General features: G+C 38.0%; 1 protein-coding gene across 4 annotated transcripts; it reads right to left on the bottom strand.

The window, feature by feature from the left end:
* Positions 1-507: 507 nt before the first annotated feature.
* SRP54 (signal recognition particle 54) lies at positions 508-23875 on the bottom strand. Of its 4 annotated transcripts, none has more exons than XM_039539111.1 (17): positions 23675-23875; positions 21723-21781; positions 19045-19155; positions 13448-13539; positions 12582-12666; positions 10336-10440; positions 8970-9036; positions 8818-8875; positions 7994-8144; positions 6789-6937; positions 4925-5025; positions 4720-4806; positions 4184-4257; positions 3765-3873; positions 2430-2600; positions 1357-1452; positions 508-636 (listed from the first exon to the last, which is right to left on the bottom strand). In XM_039539111.1, the coding sequence occupies exons 3-17, from the start codon at positions 19120-19122 to the stop codon at positions 545-547; spliced, it is 1515 nt and encodes a 504-aa protein (XP_039395045.1). In that variant the 5' UTR covers positions 19123-19155; positions 21723-21781; positions 23675-23875; the 3' UTR covers positions 508-544. The 4 variants fall into 4 exon arrangements, with proteins under 4 accessions (XP_039395045.1, XP_039395046.1, XP_039395047.1 ...); XM_039539112.1 differs by having other exon boundaries at positions 23834-23852; XM_039539113.1 differs by lacking the exon at positions 23675-23875 and adding an exon at positions 23220-23362.
* Positions 23876-24220: the final 345 nt, after the last annotated feature.

Raw genomic sequence — 24220 nt, forward strand, 5'->3', positions numbered from 1 at the left:
CTTACATTCAACGATATCAAAAGGCATATATTTCCTCTGATCATCTCTCTTGTAACTGTTATTTAAGTACTGCTAGCAGTGAGCACCTACACTACACCAATAAAAAGGTGCATTCTAGTGACAGTTTTGAAATCAAAGAAATAAGCACATCTTTCATTTACAACCATTTAAGTTTATTTTACAACATATTTATTGGGACATTTTATGTTATTAACCAAATATCTGGATTGTTTACAAATATAATGGCTGCCATTTAATGCAAACAATTAAAAAGTGTCTCTACATATTAAAATTTTACATCATGATTTTTATTTATTAAACTTAAGAACTTCTTTTAATGGGAAGGAACTAAGCAAAAATATAACTGTTTTCCAGAAATCAATTTAGAATCTTCTTGAGAAGCCCAAATAGAAGTTTCAAAAGGTCACTTCCTCCACCCCCATTGACACTCTTCTCTCACTGTAAAAAGGAATAAATCAAATCCTTTTACCGAAGTCGCAGCAAATGTCCTCAGCCAAGTCAGTCAGTTTTTATTAAGGCTTCTTTACATATTATTGAATCCCATCATGCCTTTCATGTTTCCAGCAGCACCTTGTTGAAACTGTCTCATCATTGACTGCAATCCTGCCATGCCACCTAGAGAAGAGAGATCAGTGAGAACTAGGTAGGTAAGTAGCCTGGCAATTCAATTAGTAGTAACCCTTCTTGGTTAAGAAACCTCAGACTTCACCACGAATGCACAGCACCATAGGTGTTCAACTGTGCTTTACAAACACAACAGGTATTGTCTAGCTTGGATGGATATTCAATCAAAGTAGTATGTGAGTGGGAGTAGATGGTCAGAGGAAATTGACAACTGAAGGCTAGATTTAAAGTGGGTTTTAAAGGAGAGAGATAGAGGAGGAACCTGTTTCATGCCTGGAAACAAGAACTAATCCTTCCAATTATTGGTACAAGCTTTTGTGACTGGGCTATTCATTGGACAAGACAGTACTGGAGCTCTCAGAAGAAATTATGTAAGGTTGGGACTGGGAGCTGCTGCCCACTGTGGTTCAGCCCAGCAGTATCAGACAGAAGAGGAGTTCTCTGGCAGCTGTGTGAAGCTTTTTACTTATCACCTCTCTCATCTAATTGTTCCTTCTCACACGCCGAACCACCCCAAGAGGAGGCTGAAATAGGGAAATATAGCTGCGAAATATTCCATGAGCTCAAATTGTTTTTCCAGGTTGTAATTAAAAGAAAGTTAAAAATCTTAACATGAAAACATATTTCAGTGATATGGATATGCTCTGTCAAATGCTCCCCCATAATTCCTTGCAAATTGCCTAGTTTATACTGTAAAAATGTAACACTTACCCATGTGATGAAGAACTCTCGGATCCATCATCTTTGCCATCTGTTGGTTCAGTTTTGCCATTTGAGATGGATTTACATTCTTTGACATGTCACCTCCTTAAATACAGAAAGTGACAAGAAAAATGCATTACTCCAGAGACTGATAATGTAAAAGCTTCCCCCTTCTAGTTGCTGGATTCAAACCAGCTTAAGTTAACAATGATCAAAAAAGTGATGCTGCCACTTGCTAAGTGGTTGATGATCTGTGTGTGTTTGGCAGTGCATGTGAAAAAAAAAAAAATAATAATAAATCAGCAGTCTGTATATTTGTAGTGGAGAGAGTTTTCTCCTCCTCAACAGAAAATCTTTACTACCAGTCTGAAACTGTTCATGAACTCCACACTTAAATTCACAAGGCATGAATGCTCTCTCTCTCTGGCCAAGTGCATGTTAACTGGCATAAGCAGCCATACAGCTAGTAAATTCATTTTTTATAAAATGAAAGTGGACACATTTTAGATGTACATAAAGCTATTCAAAGTATTTCCCAGGGGTTAGCAGAAAATGGCAATTCCAGGTGCACTCCTCTAAGAAGTAATTTCCCCATAAATTGAATCTACATGCAGCAGTCACAGCTGGGTTGAATTTACCATGTAGAGCAAAAGTTAGCTTATAAACAGGACTTGGGAACTGTTGGGTAAATGATGCTTCTGACCAATACAAAATTATAGGAAAAAAGTCTTGATTTTTTCCCTTATTATTTGGGAACCAAAGGGAATCCTCATTAAATCAGATGTCTCAATCTTGTCCACTTTCATTGAACAAACACTAACAATACTTTGCCTTTATGAACTAACTACAAATCAGAAACACTGATTTCAGCTCTAAGCTCATTATATAACTCAATTGTCCATAGAATGGAGGGCACTATAGCCCACTTTCATTCTGCAGCCACACTTATTCCCTTTCCTCCCTCACACCTCAAACTACATTGTTAAGCCCCCTCATCTTTGGCCCTATTCCCACTAGTGACCATCATCACAATGCCTTTCCTACAGCTGAGTGATTGCCAAGTAGATGGATGTTTTACTTACCTTTGAAAAGTCCCTTGATGCCTCCCATCTTTTTTACCATCTGTGCAAACTTTGTGTACTGTGTCAAGAGCTCCTGAACATCTCTGGTAGAAACACCGGAACCTCTTGCTACTCTTTGGATTCTTCCTGGTTGTTTACTGAAAACCTTCGCACCATCTGTACTATCTAGTTCTGCAATTAAAAACAATGCGAAATATTTATACCTTAATTTTATGTGAACTTTATCTGGATGCAATACAGGTTTTAATGAGAACTCAGTAGCTGAAAATTGTTTTAATTTTTAAAAGCGCAGTTCTACCCTGAAAAGTGACTGTAAGTGACAGTGGACTACCATATACATTTCATCTCAATGATTTTCTATAATTTTTCCAACTACCAGTCACTCAAGCTGGATTTCCTTTATTCTTGTGCATCACCATTAGCAACAGATGTTCTGCATAACAAATTATGACCCTAACTACATGGGTGCAACCCCACTTAAGATTACTAGGCTTTTCACAGGTATAACTGAGGGCATGATCTGCCAGCAAAGCTTCTATGACTAATGTTGATGTGCAAGATGAAAACAAACCAACCTGAGTGCCAGAGACCAGGGTGAGCTGGTGGGTGTGACAGTTGGAAAACAATCCTTTTACTGCAAACGGATAAGGTTTTATATGGATATTAGACAATAAATATGCAACCTCACACAGACATTTTTGCAGGCAATTCTACCCTGACAATGACTTTAAAGGAAGTGATTATCTCTACAATGACTGACAATGAGTGTATGTACTGTGTCTAACTCCAGCTCCAAAAAGTATGCTTAGAAATCTCCTCTAGCTAATAAAATAAAATATTCCTTCCAAATAATCTACTTTGGATCAAGCAGTATCTGGATCCTCTACTCAGTCTTATTTTTGAAAGCCTATATGTTATGTGCAACTCAATCCTGTTGTGAGTTTTCCAATTGTTTCATTGGATTGTTTCAGTTATGTACAGATATTTATACTAACATGATAAGTTAGTACTCTCCTGTTTCTTTCCACCCTCCCCAACACTTGTTTCCCTGACTTGTTCCAATAAAATAATGAACATAGCAATGAATTATTTAAGTACACCTCTACCCTGATATAACGCCATCCTTGGGAGTCAAACAAATCTTACCATGTTATAGGTGAAACTGGGTTATATCGAACTTGCTTTGATCTGCCGGAGTGTACAGCCACGACCCTCTCTTCCCCCGGAGCATTGCTTTACTGAGTTATATCCAAATTCGTGTTATATTGGGTCGCATTATTTCGGGGTAGAGGTGTATAACTGTTCTTAACTTTCTATTACTGGAACTTGTTTTACCTTGATCGTTCATACTGTCCATTATAGTCATCAATTTCTTTAGCCTTGCCATTGATTCCTGTTCGTTGCCTTTACTCATAAAATCTGTTCCAAAACCGGGGATCATACCCTATAAAATAGTACAGTTAAAGGAGTTAATTGTGTCAGTTTTGCAAATTACAAGATACTACTGTTTGAGTGACCTGAGAAATAGATAGCTCTATATATTTTAAGTATTTTATTCAGCAAATTTGAACATGTTCCTATTTCTGCTTTTGAAGTTATTAATGTTTACCAGAAGCCATTAAAATTATCTGGTAGCATTTCAGACAGCTATTCCATGGGAAGAATTCCTTAAAAGTCACAAAAAGTTCCCCAGCACTTTCTACAAAAATTGAAAACAAGTGAAGTTCGGACAGAAAATTTTCAGGATAACTAACCAAGATCTGACTGAAGGGTCCCATTTTCATGATGTTTTGGAATTGTTCATACATATCTCTCAATGTAAACTGACCTGAAGTACAACAGAAATAGAAGGTTAGTGAAGATGATCACACAATTACATTTTTATGTAGACTGATCCTGCCCACCTATCTCTGATGACACTTTATGGAGAGAACGGACAGAGCCGAATCATGTTAGATGCAAAGATACTTCTTCTGCATATTCTTCTATTATTTGGCTGTATCCCACTTTGCATAACACATTTAAGAACCTTAGGTAAGTTGCAATTGTGTTGAGAAAGCATGCAAATAATGCTGTGTCAGAGGAGCAATCCATTTACTTTCACATTTCAACTCTTCATAAGAAGTCTGGATTTTTTTTTTTACCTATATGATTTAAATTTATATTTCTCTAAGTACTTTAACATGACAAGAAAAATAAGTTGGTAACTTTAAATAAATTTTCTACTAACTGAAGATTACTTAAAAGGTTAGCTCTATTACATAAATGTTTTGGGGGAGGACTACCTTACCATGTTTCAGCTTCTCTATGAGTGCCTCATTATCATCCAACTTTAATTCGTTTACTTTATCTATCAATCCTTCAATATCACCCATGCCTGGAAAACAAGAAAGCCTTCTTCAAAATTTGTGAGGAAAATTATGCTCCAATTTTTTTCTGTGACAGTGACATTTTTTAGAACACTTGGTTAGTCTGTAGTTATAAATAGTACATACCAAGGAGTTTGCTGATGAAAGGCTGTGTTTTGAATGGTTCAAAGTCATCTATGTGCTCTCCAGTACCAATAAAAATAATAGGACTTTTTGTGGCAGCAACTCTGCAATGAAGTATAAGTAATAAGATTGACATTGTTTATAGACACAATATGGCCCAAATTCTGCTCCCTTATATTAAAATAAATGAATGTAATGACACTAGTCAGATTTTACTTGCCTGCACTATTCTAGTAGCTCCTCAAACTACCAGTGCAAAAGGATTCAGCATACAGGATTTGAAACAGCCACTTGCCAGTAGCAATTGGGAATCATTCCCTAATAAACTCAGGGATTTAAGCCATCATTTTAGGCTTGTAATATATTTAAAAAAAATAAGTTTCTATTTCTTATGATTATAAAATATAGCCTTCAAAATATGAACAAACATTAAATAGATGTGTTCCTGATTTTTCAGATAGACTCAGTACCTGTAACACTGCTGATAGCTTTAACAAGCACCACTAATGGGAAATTAAGACGGTCAGTTTCACTGTTCACATTCAGAACCTTGTGGGCACCTAAAACTTAACTCTGTCCATTTCATCCTGCTGCTGGGAAGCCAACAGAGGCAAGTACTGAAGTTATTCATGGAGAAGCAGCCAACAAAATGGAGCATAGTGGAGACCTCTTTTTCTTCCACATCTTAAAGCAACCAGGAGGCTTCCAAATGGGGAAGACAGATAAAGCTTCTCCCTTCCAGAAGGTAGAGGAAGGTGGGAGCTTCAAGGTTGTCAGACACCTACTAGCAAGAGAGGTGAAAGGCAAAACTCTAAAGCAGGGACCACGCTCTGCTACAAATTCCTGCACTCTGAATTCCCAGCAGCTGTAGAGGTGGAGTGGTAAGAAAAAGAGGGCACCTGGTCATCTTATTAGCATGGCCCAGGACCTGCAAGGTGCAGCTCTCACGCTCAGTGTCTATTTTTGGCTAGTATGCTTCGTCTTCTGCCAACTTTATTTTTACTGACAAAAACAGAATATTTATAGGTGTTTAAGAGCCTTAACTTTTCAGTTCAGTCAGACACTGACTTAAAGAGCTGGCATCAAAACCAACAGACCAGATTGTTTTGCCAATATTCTCCATTGTTTCTATAACCAACCTAATTTCTAACCATTATTTCCATAACAAGTATGTTTGACATGTCTGCCTGTATAAAGACAGATGCTTAGATATCATATTTCTGATGTGTTCTAGTAACTTTAGGACTGGCTTCAGTTTCAGGATGCTGTGCTGCATGGCTTTCGACAGAAGCATGGAATCAAAGAAAATGTAACTGAGGAATTTATAAGTGGGTTCCTTTGACCATTTTCTGGACTTTTATCAGAGATTTAACTTGCATTCCACTGATATGAGTTTCATCCAGCATCGCCTCAACATCTCAAGGTTGTCATCTTTTTTTGGTATGTCATCTTAGCTTCCCATTAAGAGTCTATCTTTTCATCTGAACCATGTCTCTAAGGCATTTATCTACTAATTTTTTTTAAGGGTATTAAGACAAACACCCCTCTCACATGTACAGAGAGACTAGTGATACTATCCTGAGCAAACAAGTTGACGCTTACAGAAAGATATGTAATATCAAAAATATAAAAAGCGCCTCAGTCTAATCCTGAAAGCTGCCAAGCACTCACAACACCCCCTGAAGTCAGGATCAGGCCATAAGTGGTTTGCATCAAGGCCAGTGTTACTCACTGAGCTAAGCATCAGCACACCCAATTGCATGCGACAAAAACCAACAGGAGAACTTTGTTTAACAACTCTTCTGATAGTTTAAACATCACATTCAGCTACAAAAGTACTGAAACCCCATTACTGCACAATACTTACGCACTGAGAGCGCCACCACCTTTTGCATGGCCATCAAGTTTTGTCACAATAACAGAGGCTACATCTACTTTATCTTTGAAAGCCTTCGCCTGAGCTTCACAAGCTTGACCAATGGAGGCATCCATAACGTAGACAATGTTATCTGGTTGCTGGAAAAATTAACATGAGTTATTTCTGTGTCTTAACTCTGTATCTATGTATTGTGTTCTGTAGTACACTCTTAAGTACAATGACATTTTTAAAGAAATGGTACAAATCTAGAAAGTATTTAATAAGAGTGAATCAAGACTGAACAATGAGCAAGAAAAACAGCAACTTGAAATATTTCACCACTTCACTCCCCAAAGAAAATGCCAGAAAACTACAGATACTTACTTCCAAAGATGGCCTACTAGCTATAATGATGGATTTTTTCCACAAGTTATAATCCTCTACTTAATATGGACTATTAAAATATTTGTAAACATTATTGTTTATGCCGAGCAATGTTAAGACAATATTTGACCATGCTGTCCTCCTCCTACCATGCTGTCCTCCTCCTACTCTCCTATTAAGTATTAGGCTTACTAATAAAAGATGCCAAAGAATATCTTCCATTTGATCCCAAGTCTGGTGGCCAAGCTGAGGCTGTCAGTTTTGTTACTTCATAAAGATTGTTCCTTAAGCCACGTGAGAGTGTAGTCACCAGATTCATTTGTTAATCAGCATGACCGATGATTACCTGATCTCTCACATAAACCAGACATGCGAAGTGGCAGATGAAACCCTAGTACATTTGCTATAATTTCTGTAATGATGTAAATACACATCAGTCCTTTTTCTTTGAATCTGCTTATGCAAAGATCACAAAAGAAAAGAGCATATTGTTTGAAGTGATAACGTCAGCCTTGATATATGCAAGCTAACTTTAATTCAATGACTAATTATATAAATGAGCAGAAGAATAGTTTAAAATTAAGTAATTTTACTGAACTTTCACCAGTTGAAGGCTAATAAGTTTCAGACTTCATTTATCCTTGCTGTTACACTGGTCCAGAACTGTCCCCACATTTCAGAAACTCCTGAGATGTAAATTAAAGCCCTGACATGTTCTAATAGACAGCATCTACGTAAAACACATTTGGATAGTGATATGTTGTATTCAAAATGACTATAAAAACAAAAGCAAATCAAGAACCATTTTTACACTTTCAGTAGTTACTCACTATAGCATTGGCAACTTGTAACATTTCTTCAAACAAAGAATCTTCCTGTTTGTGACGCCCACTTGTATCAACAATTATTATCTCAAAGTTTTCATTCTTAAATTTCTCAACACCTTCTGAGGCAATAATCACAGGATCCATTTCTGTGTAACTATTCAAAAGGTAAAGACATATCTAAATTACATGAAAAAACTTTGTGTCCATGCACCCCCATCCCAAGGATCCATTTTTAGGAAACAAACTTTTAATTAATTCATACATATGCAATCAAACAACTTAAAATCCATCCCAATTTTTTAGCTATAGACATTCTTAGTTAGAGTGTACTGGTTGTTTATATGATACAGCATCTAAAGATTTTATATCTAACCTCTTTCCTTTGGCATCTCTTGCATTGAAAAGCATAATTTATACACTGTGCCTTATCTTAGCTCTACTAATATAGAGCTGGAGCAGGTTTAAATCTATATTCTTCCATCAGTGTGCACACAGTAGCGAGATAGGAAAGCACTGAGAATGCAGTCAAAGCATGATTCAGAAGAGTGATCCACTTTTTTTGCTCTACAGAATTGCCATCTTATTGTGAGCCTCCTATCACTGTTTATACTTGGGGATAGAGATTAAGTGTTTTCTAACATTTCTAAAGATCAAAAAGGATGTATTCATGTCTCCCTGAAGACCTGAATGTGGCAATAGCCTACTCTTTTATAACGGTTCTGTTCTTGTTAAAGTCTGTTTGACAACTCACTGATCCACTATATATTTTTTCCAAATATGTAACATTAGAATGAGTTGAACTGTTCCCAAACCCAAAAAGTGCATACCTCCCATAAAATGGAATTCTTGCTTTTGTTGCATTCTGTTTTAGCTGGTCAAAAGCACCTGTAAAATAGAGATATTGTCAGTGGACCACCTGTAATGTAGAAGTGTGCAAAAATGGAACAAATCTATTTAAAGTTAAAGTTACTCATAATACCTGCTCTGTATGTGTCTGCACATATCAAACATGTCTTCCAACCTTTCCTCTGGTAATAGTAGGCTAACTGTTAAAAGGAAATACAAAGTGTGATTACAGTACCAAGCATTTTAGTGATTTGTGAGGTGACAAATCCTTCTCTTAAAAATAGAACGTTAGATTTATAAAAAAGCTAAATAAGTCACTGAAGTCCTGTACTGATATTTTCTAAATGAGACAGAATCAAGACACCTTTTCCTGGACCACACTGCCTGCAACCAGAGACCTTCGGTCATATATTAGCAACAATAAAAATGTAAGGCATTTTCAGATATTATTGACTTTAATTAGCATTTAAAGCAAAACTTTTCTACCATGTGACTCATTAGCATCTAGATCATGGTAGATTGGCTTTGCCATATCATGCACTAGGCAGGTTTGGAATGGGACATGTAATTTTAATTTCCTGAGCTAGTGTGACAGTCAAGCAAGATGTAGAAGTACATGTGGAGAATGGAAAGGTGAACAACCACTGAGATATTTACCAACTTTTGATCTTGCAGACTGGTTGCTTGGTCCTGAACCTTTCAACTGATAACACAACAGCTTCTGAAGCGAGCTCCATTGCTTTAAATACTTGTCTTTGTGAAATGAAAGCCCTCATTATATACATTCATCACATTCTACCACATTAACATTCAGATGGGACAGTAGTCAATTACTTTTCATGTAACCATTTCAGAAAAATATCTCCCCTCCACTCCATAAAACACTTTAATAAGAGCTGGAACAATTTCCCCCTTACTGTAACACTGACACTAAACTGCAACAGTGCAAAGCAAATGTCAGAGAACATCAGGGTGACTCAATGAGAGAAAGGGGGACTGCATAGTGGAAGTGTTTTCTGCCAGAACATTAGTTACCTAACCAGATCAGACCAGTGGTTTATCTAGTCTACTACCCCATCTCCAACAGTGGCCAATATCCCAATGATTCAAGAAAAGGTACAATCACCATCACTCAGTGAACAATTATTGAATAACCTGCATGGTGGGGGTGGGGGGCAAGGAATTTCTTCCCAGATCTCATCAGCTGGTGGCTGGCTTCAACTTTCATTTGTCAAGGTTTCTCTTCTCTCTTTAATCCCATCAAACATAAATGAATGTTCTCATTATCATTTCTTTTAATTATACATTGCGTAGAAAAAAAGTTTCCTGCAGAGATTGTATCTTATATAAATAAGGTTGTACTGTATTCAGCAAGCTATATTAATAACCATGAAAGTATACAAGCCAACAGTAACATCTAACAGAAAATTGTGTTTCAGACAGTTTAATTTTAACTATTTTCTTTATTAAGTGTTGTAAGAGGATTCAGTATAACTTACTTTTGAACATGTTGTCGTTTTACCACTTCCCTGCAGCCCAACAAACATTATAATGTTCTGTTTTCCTTTAGTTGGTGTCCAGGCTTTGACTCCAGGATCTACAAGCTGTAAGACAAAGCATAATAAATGCTAGAAAGTTAAACCTCAGAAGTGTGGAATTGTTAGAGCACATACTATGCTCCTACCTTCACCCAAGTCCCTGTGCAGAGGGATGGCTTGACTTACATACCCAACTGTGTGTTGGAACTTGGTCTTTTAAAAGGCTAACTGATTGAACATTGCTATTATTTGCACATTTCATAGGTCTAACTCAAGGTAGATTTGACTAGTCCCTAAAGACATACGCACAAAATTTCCTTGAGTTCAGATATTAATTTGTTTTGTTTATTTTGCTTATTTGAAACAAAATATTTAAACAAACTTAATTCTGATTTTTAGGTATCTGGTGTCACTGACAGCCTGGCCAATGGGTGACAGAAGGACTGGCTAGAACAACACGAATGCCATATTGTGATTGGCACGCTCTCTGAGATGGCTGATAGAAATCAGAATTCACCTTGATCGATTGGTCTATTATGGATTTAAGAAAAGACAGACAAAGCCCTCTAGGGAGGTGTGAAACTGAAAGGAATCTGGCTAATTTCACTTAGCTTTTCCCATCCAGAAGCATCAGAGTAACTGTGCAAACAGGCATTGCACTGAAGTTATTAAAGGAGGGCAACAACTCACAAATGGAGACAAAAAGGGGTAAGATTACTAGAGATACAACCTCTTGGCTGCTGCATATTGGGTGAGAGGAAGGTACCCAGAGAAAGAACCCTCCTTACCCCTCCTGCAGCCTTGGGGAGAATTTGTATACTTCAGATTTGTCAGATGTCTTCTAGATGGAACCCAGGCCCAGCCCTATGCCCCTCAAGCAGCGTCACAGGACACCACAACAACAAGGAAGAAATCATAGCACCCTTTTTTCCCCCAGAAACAGGGGTGTATTGGTTTCTGACGTAGGTGTTCCTCACAAACAATACCTCTATCCCTCTCTTCCCTATCACTTGGTCTTTGGCTAGCAACATTAGGCTATTAAGAGTCTTGTAAAAATGTCAAACCCTACATACAAGTGGATGGAGGAAAGGAATATGTGCAAATGGGAACAAAAAACATGCTGGGGAAGTAAGCAGGAAAGAATGATGGGACAAGTTAAAAAAGTTGAGAAAAATGGGGGGGCAGGAAAAAGAGAGAAGCAGAAAACATAGGGGAGAGAACAGGAAGAAACACTGAAGTCAGCTCAAGAATAAGATACAAAGTGATCTAGTGAGGGGAAAAGAAAGAAGTGGAGTGAAGCCAGGAAAGGAGAAAATGTCTAAGGCCAGATCAACACTATAAACATACATTGGTATAACAACATTGTTTCATGGGTGTGAAAAATCCACACACGTAAGCGATCCAGTTATGCCAACCTGACCCCTGTATAGAAAGTGCTATGTCAACAGGAGGGCTTCTCCAGTCGACATAATCCACCTCCGTGAGAAGCCCTCCTGTTGGCGTAGTAACATCTTCATTGAAGTGTTAAAGCACTGCAGCTGCAGAGTTTTAAGTGTAGACCTACCCTAAGAAAGCAAGGGAGATTTAGTTGATTACATTTTAAATTTTTTATTAAATAGACACATTGTAACATACTGTCAATTAAAGAATAAATACACAACTGCTTTATTCCTTTAAATTGCAGTGTGGCTTGGGTGGGAGGCATTGCAGAACAGCACTTTTCCACTTGCTAACAGGCTTATTTCTCAACTTTGTAGACGTTGGACAAATTTTTCAAGCTCCAGTTACAGACAGAAATAGCTTGTGTGAGCACTAGAATTTGAAAGGACTCCAGTTACCGAATCCTACATTCTTTCAAAATTCAACAGAAAGAATTTTATACAGAAACAATTTTTCTAATCTCTCTAGTTACAAAGACCTTTTTCCCCCCATTGTTCAATCACAATTCAAAAAAATAATGTTGTAGATTGTTATTAAAGATGAAAAAAAGTGTTAAACATCTTTGGATTTAATGTCCTGGCACAGGTAAATGCAATGTATCCAAACAGGAACAATGTTTACCAATACCAACAGCAGCTCATATGTTGTAACTCTGAGACGTTTGTACAGTATGTTCACACATGAACTGTTATTTGGACTGGATGGTTATTTACACAAAAAGAGATAAAAATCCAAAATAAAAATATGCAAATTTCATGCAGTTTTACCTTGACAAGTTCTTTAAAGACAGCGTGCTGAATCATTTTCCTTTTGTTAAGACCAGATGCCATCTCTTCAAGATCAATAGCAGACCTACGTTTTTAAAAGTTGTTAAAATAAAATCAAAACAAGACAAGAAATGTTAGTATAGTTTAAGCAAACCTTGAGAAGAGGATTAGAAGTATGTCCTAGTTTATATGAACAGAGAAAAATGCCCTATATTCTCTAAGTGTCTTGAGCTGTCCATATTTTCTTAAACATTAAGGGACATACAGTAGAAACATTATCCTCATGTTTAGGGTAGATTAAAATATTCAAGTATACTTGAATATTTTAAAGAGCATAAAGTCAAATAAAGTACACTAAAAGACATATTTTAACAGTACTGTCACATGTAAACAGACCCCTGTTTATATCAAACACAGAATGAAACAGGCAAACCTTAAGAGGCATCAGTATGATTACTATTAAAAGGTATAATGTATGGCCAACTAGTTAAACTCTGAAGGAATTTCACTACACTAAAATGTCTAATTTGATCTCATTACTTCTCATGGAAACTTCATGAAATATTATATTTGATATAAAAACAGATTTTATATATGATACTTTTCTAAAGAAGAAAATAGCATCATAAACTAGTTAACTTAAGGAAAAGTGTCTTGGGTAGAACTGGATTGACATTTAAATACTCAAACTAAATTTCTCTAGTGAAAGAAGTGGAATGATGGGGGAAATAATTAAATGAAAATCACATGTGCGTATTCCTTTAAGGTATCATATGCAAGTTACTCTACACCTCACTCATCTGCAACCTCCATACTAATATAAAATAGAACTAGTCAATTTAATTTATTTTGATTATTTGACTTACTTGACATTTTCTCTCAGCTGCTTCACTAATTTAATGTTAACATCAGCTTCCAGTAGCGCTGTACATACTTCTTTTAACATAGCATTTAAAACCTTTGGGAGGATTAAAAAAAAAAAAAAAAAGGGCATTTAAAATTTACAATTGTGTGGAAATCAAGTTTGTTCATATCTGAATCATGAAAACAATGGCACTTTTGTTTTAGTGTTCAGTAAAACACAAAATGATTAATACTTAAAAGTAATCGATGAATCTGATGTAAAACATAGACAGAATGATAGCCCTTGAAGTAGAAGTTGATGATTTTACATGTTTTTTTCTGGCACACAATGATTTATAAATTAAAAATATTTGATTCAATTGTGCAAACATAGGAATAAAACAAGAAGTACTGGAGTAGAACCCCAGATTTATGAACATCAGAATTACGAACTGACTGGTCAACCTCATACCTCACTTAGAATTGGAAGTATGCAATCAGGCAATGCTAGCAGAGACAAAAAACCCACCACGCAAATATGGTACAGTGCTGTGTTAAACAAACTATTAAAAAAAATAAAGGGAAAGTTTAAAAAATCTTTTTTTCAAGTAAGGAAACTTTGTGCTGGTTTCATTTAAATTAAGACGATTAAAAGCAGCATTTTTCTTCTCAATAAAGCTTTGAAACTTTATTATGAAGTTAATGTTCAGTTGTAAACTTTTGAAAGAACCACCATAATGTTTTGTTCAGAGTTATGAACATTTCAGAGTTTCGAACCACCACCATTCCTGAGGTGTTTGTAATAGAGGTTCTACTGTAGTTCTATGAAAAAAAAAAAGGTTCAGCTATGGAAAGCTCAGTTGATCAGCTTATACATCATGAAACTTTTACTCTACTATATTAAAAGAATGTGTTTCTTCCCCCTCACCAGTGAAATGACTATAATTTCATAAGAGATAATTCAGCCACATGTAAGGTCAACTCAAGTTAATTGAAAGAATTGTACTGTAAAAAGTAATTATAAATGTGCACAAAAAAGTTATGACAAATTGCAGAGGAAATGAGATTGACAAGAACAGTTTGTATCCAGTCACAGACAAAAGTGAACAAGAACAAACATCGGAACAAAGTAACATCCAGAAATAAAAGAATTCCGTAGAAGCAAAATAAGCACATTTCATTGAGAAAGTACATCATGATTCACACACTAAGCCCAGTGTTTTCAAACCAGGGTGGCTAGAGTTCAGAATTAAAGGTTAAATTTTAAGAGTTGGGTGTATTTAAGAATTTTATCACTAATCCATACTCTACACAGCTTTCTCAGGGGCCTTATTTTCTGAAACACTGAACTCTTGTAGTTCTCACTGGAGAAGACAGGAGATACGAATGCTCACCCCTCTGAAAAAAACAGGTTACTTATTTAACTGCTTAACTTAGGCACCCAGGTTTGAGAATTTTGTCTGAGGTATTATACGTCTTCAGACATAGATACAAGCTTGGGGTAAGATGAAAAGTTTATGATCTCAATCAAATCTGATAATTTGTTATTAAAAACACATGATAAAATTTAGGATAATTGGCAAACTGCTCATAGATTAAGGCCAGAAGGGATCGCTGTGATTATCTAACTGGATTTCCTGCAAAACACCAGCCATAGAATTCTCTGGATTAATTCCTGCTTCAAGTCTAATAGCTGTGGTTGAATCAGATCCTATTTTAGAAAAACATCCAATCTTTTGATTTACAGTGATGTAAATCCACCATACCTTTGGTAAATTGTTCCAATGGTTAGTTAGGCCTTATTTCCAGTCTGAATTTATCTAGCTTCAAATTCCAGCCACTAGATCTTGTTACAACTGGACAGAAACCTGCTAGATTGAAGAGCCTTCTGTCACCAAATTTCTATTCCCCACGCAGATATTTATGGGTTGTGATCAAGTCACTCCTTAACCTTCTCTTTGTTAAGCCAGATTGATTCAAAACATGCCTTAGTGACTGAGCTGCTTGAGTCTCTCTCATGGCTCTTCTCTGAACCCTCTCCAATTTATCAACATCCTTAAGTGTAGAAACCAGAACTGGATATTCAATATTCACAGTAGCAGTCGCACCAGTGCCAAGTACAGAGGTAATGAAACCTCTACTCCAACCTGATCCTCTCCTCTTTATACATGTAAGGATCACATTAGCTCTGTTGGTTGCAGCTTTGCACAGAGGTCACATGTTCAGCTGTTTATCCACTGTAACACGAAATCTTTTTCAGAGTCACTGTTTCTAGTCCCTGGAATAGTGTGTCCAGTTCTGGAGTTTCCTACATCCTGTATCTATGGCCAAGATTCTTTGTTCCTTAATGTATGGCCTTACATCTGGCCATACTGAAACACGTATTGTTGCTTGTGCCCAGCTTACCAAGATCTAGATTTCTCTGTATGAGAGACCTGTCCTCTTCATTATTTACCACTCCTCCAATTTTTGGGTCATCTACAAACTGTCACTGATTTTTTTTTTCCAGATCATTGATAAAAACGTTAAATAGCATAGCACTAAGAAATGATCAGTGGGGAATACCACTACAAACATACCTGCTCAATAGCCACTCCCTGTTTACAATTACATTTTGAGTCCTGTTAGCCAGGTTTTAATCCACGTAATGTGTGCCATATTGATTATGTATCATTCTAGTTTCTTAATCAAAACATGGTGCAGTACCAAATCAAATACCTACAAAAATTAACCATATTACATCAAATGCTATTATCAAAAAGATATTTAGTTTGACAAGATCTTTTTTCCATAAAACCATGTTGTGTGGATTGGCATTAGTTACCCTACTTTAATTCTTTATCAATTGAGTCCTGTATCAGCCATTTTAAAAAAACACCCACAGGATTGCTGTCAAGCTGAGAAGCCTATAATTACCACTGTCATCCCATTTACTCTTTTTAAGTATTGACACAACATTGGCTTGTTTCCAGTTCTTTGGAACTTCCCCAGTGTTCCAAGACTCATTGGGAAAAAAATAAAAAAAATAAAATGAAAAATTAATGGTCCAGAGAGCTCTTTGAACAGTTTAATTCTCCTATAAATTATCCAAACCTGCTGATTAAAAAAATCTCCTCTTTATTAGCTACTGTTTAACATCGTCTTTAGTTACTGATTGAATGACAAGCATTTCATAACATAATATGAATACATCATCTTGCTTCTTCTCAAATTCAGAACAGAACTATTTATTGAACATTTCTACCTCTTCTGCATTATTGACAATTTACCATTTTCATCTAGTAATGAACCAATACCATTGTTAGGATTCCTTTTGTACCTAATATAATTAAACTCCTTATTGTCCTTAATTCTGCTGGCCATAGATATCTGTCTGTGTCCTTTTTGCTTCCTATGTCAGTTTTCTGCTATTCCCAGCTTCTAATTCATATTCATTGCTATCAACTTCCGCTTATTTCCATTTGTTTTATATATAACTTTCACTTCCCCTCTAAGCCAGGATTGTTTTTTTTAACAAGTGTCGCCTTCTCTCTCTCAGTTATGGGCTTATGGCTTTTTTGGGCATCTAACAAAATACTCAGACTTAAAAGTGAAATGAAACAGATACCACACAGTCAGAAATAAGATCCAGAGTTTCTGCCAATGTAAAGTTTACACAGCTCCTGGCTACATTATGGCTGCCTATAGCCAATGTTACTAGTTTCATAAGCTCTGTAACTCAGTCACTTTAAAGAAATAATTGTTTAACTTCTTTTTTGCTAAAAGAACCTGCACTTATACTTAAAGTATTGGATTGTTATTGGGTGGAAAGAAGTTTAAACTCTATTTCAATATGTAATGGATGCATGCTTAACCAATTATTCAAAAAATTTATATTGGAAAAGGCTAATGCAGTCACAGTGCTAGGATGCATCAGGTGAGGTATTTTCAGCAGAGACAGGAAAATGTTAGTACCATTATACCCAGTTGCATATTATCTCCTAGGCCACCAAGGCCTAGGCTGGCAAATTTGGGGATTGGCACTTGCGCTCTCTGAAGTCACCTCCCCCAGCACTTCAGACCTTCGAGGGTTTTTTTTTTGGTGTGTGTGTTTTTCGGGGAGGGGGGGGGCGCTTCGACACTTATCGGAGTTTTTTGGGTTTGTTTGGTTTTTTTGGCGCTTCGGGACTTTCGATCTTGGGGTGGCAAAAAACCCTGGGCCTAGGGACGGCTAAATCATTAATCTGCCACTGATTATACCAGGCACTGGTGAGACCACATCTGGAATACTGTGTGCAATTCTGGTCTCTCATGTTTAAGAAAGATGAATTCAAACTGGAACAGGTGCAGAGAAGGGCTACTAGGATGATCAGAGGAATGGAAAAATCTACCATATGAAAGGAGACTCAAAGAGCTTGACTTGTTTAGCCTAAGCAAAAGGTGGCTGAGGGTAAATATGATTGCTCTCTATAAATACATCATAGGGATAAATATCAGGGAGGGAGATTAGTTATTTAAGTTAAGCGCCAATGTGGATACAGAACAAATGGATACAAACTGGCCATCAACAAGTTTAGGCTTGAAATTAGGCAAAGGTTTCTAACCAACAGAGCAGTGACATTCTAGAACAGCCTCCCAGGGAAGCAGGGGAATGGGCGGGGGGAGAACCAAACTGGCTTCAAGGACTGAACTTGTTAAGTTTATGGAGGGGATGGTATAATGGGACTGCCTATGATGGCATGTGACCCATCAGTGACAGCCAGTAGCAAAAATCCCCAACAGCTGGAGACAGGACACTAGATGGGGAAGACTGGGTTACTACAGAGAATTCTTTTCCAAGCATTTGTCTCCTGGGTCTTGCCCACAGCTCAGAATCTAATTGATCACCATACTTGGTATCAGGAAGGAATTTTCCCCCAGGTCTGATTGGCAGAGACCCAGGGGGTTTTATGGCTTCCTCTGCAGCATGGGTCACAAGCAGGTTTAAAACCAGTGATAGAGAATTCTCTGTAACTTTATGTATTTTAATCATGATTTGAGGACTTCAGTAACTCAGTGAGAGGTTAGGGGTCTATTTCAAGAGTGGGTGGGCAATATGCAGGAGGTCAGACTAGATGATCACCATGGTCCCTTCTGATCTTAAAGTCTATGAGACCTGTTCACTATGTTTTGTTAAACATACACTGTAACTACTAAATAACCCAAAAATCATACAGAGGATACTCAAATGAGCTTAAGAACATACTTAATAATATATACATTATTAATTACATCCAGTGAAGCTGATGCAAAAGATTTATACTCCCTTACTGATGTGCCTCAGTACCATCTACCAGCTGGCACACTCAAACTTATGTGCTTGTTTTATTCCTCTCATTTACTCCTTTGATTTCAGCTGCTTACCTTCTTCCCCAGCCCATTTCCTCTTAGGAAAAGACAGTGTGATCCCCTGCCCATGCCTTGTACACTCAGTTAAAATTAAATAAATTGGGGTATCTTCAAGCCGACACATTAGTTTGGCCATCTGACTTTGGGGTGACTAAATTCCAGTAGTTTTTAAGCAACATCAGCCTAGTCCATCATGGTAATATTTTGCCTTCTCTGTGATAACAGAGCTATAATGTACACAAATATTACATACCTCTTCATTGATGATTGTAGCATTACTCAGCGAGCGCAATGCTGAGGTTATTTTTCTTCCAAGGTCTGCTAACACCATCTTGGCGGCTTCACAGAAATCTCACACAACAATCTGTAAAGCATTAAGAAAAGGTAAACATGCTACATTAATTTTAGGAAATATTCTGTTACCTAAAAATCAAAGACATACAAAAAAAAAGTGAGGTACATTACCATGATGTGATCTTGATGTTTACATCAAGTGAAACGAAAGTGTCTGTCTCATAATCAGCTTTGTTCTAAGACTATTTATAGAGTTTTGCTGCTCTAAATGAATTTCTCATTTCCTGAGGACATTTTCATGAAAAACAGGTTATTTTGGAGTTTGTTACTGCTGCTCATTTCTCATCTCAAGTCCTAGAATTCTCTTTAGAGCATTTCCAAGCAACTAGCTGTGATGTCACAACCAGATCTGAGTTATGGCAAGGAAGAAGAGGATATGAACAAACTCAAACTTTGAAGTGAAAAATTGTTCCAGAGAAATATACCAAGTAAGAGACCCATGTTCAAATCTAGATCTCCCTCAGTGAGCCAAATTACACTTGGAAAACACCAGTATTAGATGGTAAATCTTGCCTTACTTACAATATATATCTGACAACCTGTCAAGAAGAAATCTCTAGGTAGGAAAAATATTGTGACAGAAGCCATGTGAAAGTTGAATGATGTTACATAAAGATAAGAAAGCACAGTTTTGACCAGTAAACCCTCATCTTTCAATACACCTTCTGATTTTGATTCTGCCAGGTAGAGGTAAAACTCAAATTTGGCTAGACTTGATTGATTTTCCTTGTCCAACTTCTATTTAAGCTGTGGATTTCACAGAAAAGATCTACTTTTTAAAGTTACATTTTAATAGCTTACTGTTATTAGCAATCAATGCCCCAATTCCGCAGACTTACACAAGTGCTTTATTTTATATGTCAAGTTTGATAGGGACTACTCACGACCACAGAGCACCTAAGTAAATATTTATAGAATTTAAAATAAGCTTTCAGAATTCTGTACATCTGCAAGTGCAGATGTTACATATTGTTTCCTGACAAAGTGTTATTTTTGCCACAGAAATTTGAAACAAAAACTAAAGAAATCAAGTGGTTCAGCTTGTAACGCCATTACAGTGAGCCTACAAATAAGTAATTGGCGATGGGGAGGCCAAAAGACTCTACATTTCAGCTTCAGCATTTTTAGTTCCAACTGCCATTCTCCCACGAGTTACCAGCCATTAACATAGGGAGCACGTTTCAACAGAAGGGCTGGGAACTGCTGAAGTCTAATGATGCTACAGGAATCTGAGGCTCAAAGAAACCATGAATATTTCACAGAAATTTGGATACAACTAACAAAGATGAGATGGGAAAAGACGACTTTAATAAACTTGCTTTATTCCTTCATCATTATCATAAAGGAGACACCTATTCTTCAAAGGGAAGTATCTCATGTGGTAGAGAATCCAAATATTTACTTTTGTGAAATTCTTTGAATACAAGTCTTGGCATTAGTAAAAAAGAAAAATACTACTCAACTCATTCTTTTATACAGGAAAACTTCACAGGGATTTTTTTTTTAAATGTTCGTAAAAAGTTTATACAGTTTAAAGTTAGGCACATGAACACTAAAATCGAGGGACTCAAGTAATACTGTAAGCAAACATTTATTTGCCTACATGTTGGATTATTAAGAATGGAAAAAAAAATGTTAAATACAGATCTCTTTTCACCATGTTTCCTTTTTGCATTTCTCACTGCTTGTACTACAAAAATCAGTGAAGTCAGGTTTACTTTTGTTAAGTCCCTTTAATGTCACAAACATTGCAGGAGAGTGTTTATTTAAGCGGCATTTTCTGTTGTAGCCATGTTGGTCCAAGTATATTAAAGGGTAAGTCTACACTTAAAACGCTGCACTGACGCAGCTGCACTCCTGTAGCGCTTTAATAAAGATACTCTATGCTGATGGGAAAGAGCTCTCCCATCAGCATAGTTAATTCCATTTGAGAGGTGACAGCTATGACTAGGTCTACACTACAGACCTTACAGTGGCACAGCTTATACTGCTGCAGCTGCACCGTTGTAAGGTCTCCCGTGTAGCTGCTCTATGCCGAAAGAAGAGAGCTCTCCTGTCAGCATAATTAAATCACCCCCAAGGAGTGGCAGTAGCTATGTTGGTGGGAGAGCATCTCCTGCAGACATAGCGGTCCACACCGGTGCTTCTATTGGTGAAATTATGTCAGTCGGGGGGGGTGGGGGGGGAGGGGGAGGTTTCACACCTCTGACTGACAAAAGTCTTACTGACAAAAGTGCTACTGTAGACATGTCAATGGGAGAAGCTCTTTCACCGACATAGCGCTGTCTACACAGAGGGCTAGGTCAGTATAACTACATTGCTCAGGGGTATGGATTTTTTTTTTATTTTACACCTCTGAGCAATGTAGTTATACCGATATAGGTCTGTAGCATAGACGGATCTGAGAGACAAGATGGGTGAGGTAATATCCTCTGACGGGTCAACTTCTGTTGATGAAAGAGACAAGCTACGCAGAGCTCCTCTTCGGGTCTAAGAAAGATAGTGTTACAGCTAAACACAAGGTGGAACAGACTGTTCAGCATACATAGTTAACACACATTCTCAGGGAACACTTACGGTGAAGCAGCTTCTTAACACCTTGGCAGTCACAGGCAAAAACGGGGGCGAATGAACTCCTGGAGAAAAATAATAAAAGACAAAATCACCCATGGGCAAACACTTTTCACAAAACCATCATTCCATATCTGACCTCTCAGTCCTCATCTTCAAAGGAAATCTGCACGCAACACCTTTAAAAAATGAGCCTGGGAGCTTAAATTCATAACTTTGCTAGTTATGAATTCATAGTCTTAATAAAGACACTGAATTTATGGCTTATTACAACAATCTGTACCCACTAACCCCCCTTTATTTTCCTCTGACTACAGGGGTGTTAACAGGCCACTTAACCTAATAGTCTCTTAGAATATGCATGAACGACTGCTGAAAAATTCACACTCCTGAGCAGCGTGGTTAAGCCAACCTACATCCTTGTATAGACAGGACTAAGTCAAGGGAAGAATTCTTCCACTGACCTAGCTAGCACCTCTCGGGGAAGTGGATTACCTATGCCGACGGGAGAATCTCTCCCGTTGGGGGTAGGTAATGTCTACACTGAAGTGCTAGAGCAGCTTTAAGTGTAGACAAACCCCGACTACTTTTCTCAGACCTGAAGAGCTCTGGGTAGCTTGAAGGCTTCTCTCTTTCACCAACAGAAGTTGTTCCAGTAAAAGATATTACCTCACCCACTTTGTTTTTAAAATTACAGCCAAAAAAACCCCCAGAGAAACAATGAAAACATTTTTGTTTTACATTCTGTTAAAAAAAAAACCCTCACAACATTTAATTTGTAGTTCTCGCTGAAAACATACCACATTAAATGTAAATTGTTATAACTGCCAACAGTAGAACTCTCTTCCGTAGCACCCTCAAAGTTTAAATGACCAGATGATCTTCCAGTCACATTGCAAGGCATAACAAATGCAGGCTCTTTCAAAACAAAGTAGTTTCAAATCCAGTGGTATAAACCATCAGATGAGAACCGCCCTGCACGCTTGAAAGCCCCAAATAATTTCTACTCTTGGGTCAGCGAGCATATTCAGATCAGGGAATAGGGTTGTTATGGTTGATTGTTGTACTGAGATTAAGAAAGCACTCCTAAAAACACTGATATGTAAACATCAAAATGTCCTATTTACTAGTGCCCAATGCCTGATTAAATTTATCCCAAGCATTAAGATATTGTTTTCTAGCCTATGGAATACAAATGGTCTACTTTGAGACAAGATATGTTTATCTATTTCAGGTGATATTTATGGAGTCTTCTCTGCTGCTTTTTTTTCTGTAGAATTACATAATGCATTTCGAAGTTGTATGGTTAATGAGAAATTGGTTATTGTTGAAAGAAAATGTGTCAATATTTTAAAATGCAGAATGGCAAACATAAAACCCTACATGATTACTTATGTGAAATAATTTCTAGTTGGCTACCGATTTGTGCATAATACAACAAAGCCACATTTAATCTGGAATACCAGCAATTCAAAAAAGAAAGTTTATACCCAAGCTTCATACCTGCTATTACAACAGGTGAGAGTCCAGATTGCTAGAAGCAGAGACCAGACACCACCCGCCCCAGTCTGTGTAGATCTTTACAGCAGAGGCCGGACAGTTTAAGAAGGAGAGTGCGGCTCTAGAGCCCTGGGGCTGGGCCGGCATCAGGGGCAGGCTGGTGCCTGGAAGGGTGTGTGTCTTGTTTCAACTCTGCCCAGGCTGCCAGCGCCCCTCCCCCGGTGCCCGGCGGCGACACCCCGCCTCAGTCTCGGAGAGAGCGAACCGCTTGAGACTCCCCCCGGCTGGAGAGGGCAGGGCAGGGGCAGGGGCAGGCCCGGCCGGTGACCGCGGGCCAGACGGGAACTCGCGCGCGGTGAGAGGCGCCGCAGAGGGACCCTGCGCTCGGGGCAGTGGAGGAAAGCAGATGAGAACGGGCCCGTCCCCGGGACCCCCGCCCGGCCGCCCACGGGACTCACCGGGCGGCACACGCGCAGAGCGGTCCCGCGGGAGGCGGTGGGCCCAGAGGGGCCGCGGGGGCCACGCTCCGCTCTCTCACCCCGTCCGTCCCTTGCCGCCGCGACTCACAACACAGCGAGCACCAGCGCCGCCACTCAGCCTGGGAAACGTCACCTTACCACTCGGTCCCCGACCTCCCGGGGATCACTTCCGTTTCCGGGAGAGGCCCGCTGAGCCTGGCCGCTTTAAGGTGGAGCTGGCACGTTCCGCTCGGGGGGGTCTCGCGCCTAGTCACGCGCTAACAGGCCGAAACATTTTCTTTTTTATTAACTTTTTAAAATATCTATAGAGAAAAACCAACATAACAAACGATGCTTAAACGTCTCATAATAGATTAACCCTTTGCTACCTCACCCTAGCTATACCTGAAACATTTCATGCTACGTATGACTAGTTCCAATGCAAATCCGTTATTTGTACAGAATTTTAGGCAGAAACAAGTTTTGTTTTTACAAATCCAACTAGTTAAAAAAAGATAAAGAGCGGAGGCAAAAATCAGAGGAGGG

This window comes from Mauremys reevesii, linkage group 4 (assembly GCF_016161935.1).
Source record: "Mauremys reevesii isolate NIE-2019 linkage group 4, ASM1616193v1, whole genome shotgun sequence".
Classification (NCBI taxonomy): Eukaryota; Metazoa; Chordata; order Testudines; family Geoemydidae; genus Mauremys; species Mauremys reevesii.